This window comes from Dendroctonus ponderosae, unplaced genomic scaffold (genome assembly GCF_020466585.1).
Source record: "Dendroctonus ponderosae isolate FM_Combo_2020 unplaced genomic scaffold, Dpon_F_20191213v2 Dpon_F_20191213_10, whole genome shotgun sequence".
In the NCBI taxonomy this organism is placed as follows: domain Eukaryota; kingdom Metazoa; phylum Arthropoda; class Insecta; order Coleoptera; family Curculionidae; genus Dendroctonus; species Dendroctonus ponderosae.
This window is the reverse complement of record NW_026017111.1, coordinates 1,100,526-1,105,243: the sequence shown is the minus strand read 5'-3', so window position 1 is coordinate 1,105,243 and position 4,718 is coordinate 1,100,526. Positions and strand designations below refer to the sequence as shown.

At 36.1% G+C, this 4,718-nt stretch overlaps 1 protein-coding gene across 2 annotated transcripts in view; it reads left to right on the top strand.

The window, feature by feature from the left end:
* The window catches only part of LOC109542451 (arg8-vasotocin receptor), an 81,473-nt gene that overhangs the window by 65,216 nt on the left and 11,539 nt on the right, over positions 1-4,718 (top strand). For both annotated transcript variants that reach the window (XM_048662013.1, XM_048662014.1), the window contains exon 3: positions 4,171-4,327. In XM_048662013.1, the coding sequence (XP_048517970.1) occupies positions 4,171-4,327 (157 nt within the window). The remainder of the gene's footprint in view (positions 1-4,170; positions 4,328-4,718) is intronic.

Here is a 4,718-nt window from a genome sequence, read left to right as displayed (position 1 = left end):
CAGTCTGGTAAAAACTTGAACTTTTATCTCCATACTTTCTGGGCCGGCAAAAATCAAGGTTTTGGACGATTGATATGAAACTTTCCGCATTTTTCAACTCAAGAATCGCCTAACGATGGTGAAAATTTTAACTTGTTATTTACATTAGTTTAAAAGATGCGAATTTTTAAATGAGGAAGTGCAATTTGGCAAAAACTTGCACTTTTATGTCCATATTTTCTGGTCCGGCAAAAATCAAGATTTTGGACGATTGATATTCTTTTTGGTTCCTCTACCTTCTCACGCGCCTAACTTCCAAACCCGATCAATTTCTAACACAAGTTTGTCTGAGCCCCACCTATTTTATTCAGCAAAATATATTATTTGTTCTAAACTTCCTAAACTGATTTTTTTTTTAACAAACAAGGCTTGCTCTCCTTTAACGCATTTGACCAAAATAAACATGGACGTTTGGATGGAAAAGCTGCTGTAAGCTGTATATTCATCAGTATCACTGTATATTCATCATATTTTTGGAAGGAAAGTGATTGGAATGCAAATTTTTCAACTGGGAATAATGGTCATCAATTGTTTATTTTTATCGTCATCAATTGTTTAGTTAATTTATTCGGCAATAATTCAGTGACCAGACAAGAGGTTCTTGATTGAGAACATTTATTAACTTGCAGTTTACGATGGGAAAAATGTCTTCCTTCTAAGCGAATCTAACTGGTCGGGAAATTTTTCATGGCTGAAGCACAATAAGGTCGGAATCAACAGAAAACTAAATTTTCATTCCAATAAAATATACGAAACTCTCCTTGCCAACATGCATATAAACTAGTGAGTAACTTTTGTTACATTTTCAGTTACACAAGACCAAAGATTCTTATAACTGGTAAAGTTTTCCAGATTAGTTCCCAAACATAAATTAGTTCTACATGTACGCAAATGCAATTTTTCATCTAAAAATTCGCATCTCCAAGTTGCGCTGAGCAGCAAGTTAAAATTTCCCCATGTTCAGCATACACTAAATATGCGGAAAGTTTCTAGAAAATCCCCAAAATCCCCAAAAACCAATTGCAGTTTTTCCAAGACATTTGATCCTAAAAAAGCAGAAAGTTTCATGTGAACGCCTGAAATCTGATTTTTGCCGGCCCAGAAAATATGGAGATAAAAGTGCAAGTTTTTAGGAAACTGCGCTTCCTCGTTTAAAAATTCGCATCTTCCAAACTAATGTAAGTAACAACTTGAAATTTCCATCATCGTTAGGCTATACGTGAGTGGAAAAATGCTGAAAGTTTCATATCAATCGTCCAAAATCTTCATTTTTGCCGGCCCAGAAAATATGGAGATGCAAGTGCAAGTTTTTACCAAAATGCGCTTCCTCATTTGAAAATTCGCATCTTCCAAACTAATGTAAGTAACAACATGAAATTTCCATCATCGTTAGGCTGTATGTGAGTGGAAAATGCTGAAAGTTTCATATCAATCGTCCAAAATCTTCATTTTTGCCGGCCCAGAAAATTTGGAGATGAAAGTGCAAGTTAGTACCAAACAGCGCTTCCTCATTTAAAAATTTGCAGCTTCCAAAGTAATGTAAGTAAGAACTTGAAATTTTCCCCATCGTTAGGCGATACTTGAGTGGAAAAATGCTGAAAGTTTCATATGAATCGTCCAAAATCTTGATTGTTGCCGGCCCAGAAAATATGGAGATGAAAGTGCTAGTTTTTACCAAACTGCACTTCCTCATTTAAAAATTCGCGTCTTCCAAACTAATGTAAGTAAAAACTTGAAATTTTCCCCATCGTTAGGCGATACTTTAGTGGAAAAATGCTGAAAGTTTCATATCAATCGTGCAGAATCTTGATTTTTGCCAGCTCAGAAAGTATGGAGATAAAAGTGCTAGTTTTTACCAAACTGAGCTCCCGCACTTATCAACCTGAAACAAGTGGCGATTTAAATATTTCACACTCTTTGCAACAAATCTGAGCTGCAGACTCAACAATCATAAATAACATTCCTAAAATACAAATGAGTTTCTAGAAACCATTCCAGACAGACATTCGGCAACTTTTTGAACCGTTGCTGGTATTGTTAAGGTTTAGTCGGTTAATAAATCTACTTCCAACCGAATAATTCCTCATCCTTATCAAGCCCTAAACAAAGAACTTAACTTCCATTACTTCAGCACTTTGTACAATCGAAAAGGCTCCGACTGACTGGAGAAACTGAAAGATCAAGTTCAAAGTCAGCGGATTACGCGGCATTTGCCCTCTGAACTACACACTAGTGGTTATTAAGCCTTAAATTGCAAGATTTCTCAGATTGTCTCATTAAAGGCCGAGCATTATGGTTGCAAAACTTGGAATCAGTTTCAGCTTTAATAAAAAGCCCCACATTTAGAAACTTGTAGTTTCCTGCTGTTGCCTACATACCAAGTAGCTTGAGCGGGCGAAAAATAATTGGCTAATTTTCCCGGCAGACTCGCCTTTGCCAAGTTAAACTTTGCAAATGCTCAAACTTGCTGATTGCTGAATGTAAACTGAGCTTATGCCATGTTTACAGGAAAATTGGCGCTTTATGCTTTATGATATCAGATTTGTTGGGAAGTACCATTGATTGTCTTCAAATGTACTCCCCAAAGCTCAAACACCTACTTCATAATTAAATTTTCACTCACTAAATTTTATTGTTCTCAGCATCATTGTCTGCTACATTGTAATTTATTGATAGTAACTTTTTAATGCAGGCAATTTCCCTGCAGATAAATGCACCCAGCTTCTAGATGGGCGTCTAGTTAAGAGGGATGATTTAATGTACTCTAGAGGCGCGCTAAGGAGTCTTAAAGCCTACAGCAAAATTAACAAAACGTATTAAAAACAGTGAATTTTATTTTAAAACGATTGACTAGTTGAAGCTGAAACACAAGTATCGCCTGACGATGGTGAAAATTTCAAGTTCTTACTTACATTAGTTCGGTAGATGCGCATTTTTAAATGAGGAAGCGCAGTTTGGTAGAAACTTGCACTTTCATCTCCATATTTTCTGGGCCGGCAAAAATCAAGATTTTGCACGATTGATATGAAACTTTCAGCATTTGTGGACTCAAGTATCGCCTAACGACGGTGAAAATTTCAAGTTGTTACTTATATTAGTTTAAAAGATGCGAATTTTTAAATGAGGAAGCGCAGTCTGGTAAATACTTGCACTTTCATCTCCATACTTTCTGGGCCGGCAAAAATCAAGGTTTTAGACGATTGATATGAAACTTTCCGCATTTTTCCCCTCACGAATCGCCTAACGATGATAGTTAAATTTTACGATGCAAACAAGTTGATCCAGCAGATGCTAGTTTAGAAAGAGTTTTTCTGAAAAAAATTGCTGTCTTCCGAAGTGAAGCAGATAAAAATCTGAAATTTTGAACTTCTTTAGTCGACAGTTGGTTCTATAAATGGGCAAAATTTGACAAAAAGCAAGAATCAATTTGAAATTTTTACAATATTTAGAAAAAATGTGTCTCTAAATCCTGAAAATTTTTTTGGAAGCAAACGACTGATTTCTACCAACTTAGTAAAGCGGGCTCAAAATACATGTTTAAGCAAAAGTGCGCTCTCTCGTTTAAAAATGCGCATCTTCCAAACTAAATCGCGTAACAATTTGATCTTTTCACTACTTTTACCAAAGAGTCCACTCTGTAGTTGCCGAGAGTTTCATAAAAATTTCCCAGAAAATTAATTTTTTCCAGCTTAATAAATATTGGGTTCAAAATGGATTGTACTTCGCAACTGTGCTCTCCCATTTAAAAACTCCTGGCTGCCAAAATAAAGCAGGTAGCGACTTGAAATGTTGAAGATCTTGAGAAGAGGCTCCACTGTAAAGACGTTGAAAATTTCATAAAAATGTCTTGAAATTCTGATTTTTACCAGCTTGGCAAAAATTCACATCTTTCAAACTATTGCAAGTACCTAATAATTGGAAATTTTCCCAATCTTTCAAAGACATTTGAGTCTAAAGTTTCATAAAATTCACCAATAATCCTGATGAAAAAAAGTCTGTTGTTAAAGCAACAAATCAGTTAGCTTTTGAGGCAAATTAACACTTTCAAATTTAACATTATTTGGAAATCGCCCGAGAAAATTTCACTTTTGTGAAACTTCTACAGTAAAGCATAAAATCGTTGATTTTCAGATACTGTGGTAGAAAGAAACTGTCCAGAATGTACTTCTTCATCTTGCACCTATCGATCGCCGACCTCATAGTGGCTTTCTTCAGTGTTCTTCCCCAACTGGCATGGGAAGTAACTTATCGATTCCACGGGGGTTTTGTGCTTTGCAAACTAGTCAAGGTGAGTACATTTATCAGCATTTAGGTGAAACTTCAAGAAAATGGACAATTTAGATGCCTAAAAGGCACAGGAAAAAACCGAGGATAAGAACTTTTTGAGTCTTCTGAAAAAGTATTTTCTGAAAGTTCCACACACACGCGCACAATTATCAAGAAAACTCTTTTCCACTCTTCCCCAAAAGAGAACAGAAAAACATTGTTTGTCAAACGATCTTCGAGCTGTTGCTCTTGATCCAAAATTTTTCCATTTCTACCGAACCGAACCTGAACCGAACCGAAATTCTACCGAAAGACGATAATTTATTCCTGACGTTTCGCAAGCACGAGTGGCTTGCATCTTCAGAAGTGGTTTGCTTGAACGCTTACACTGTTCTCATCAGAACCCGCGTTCA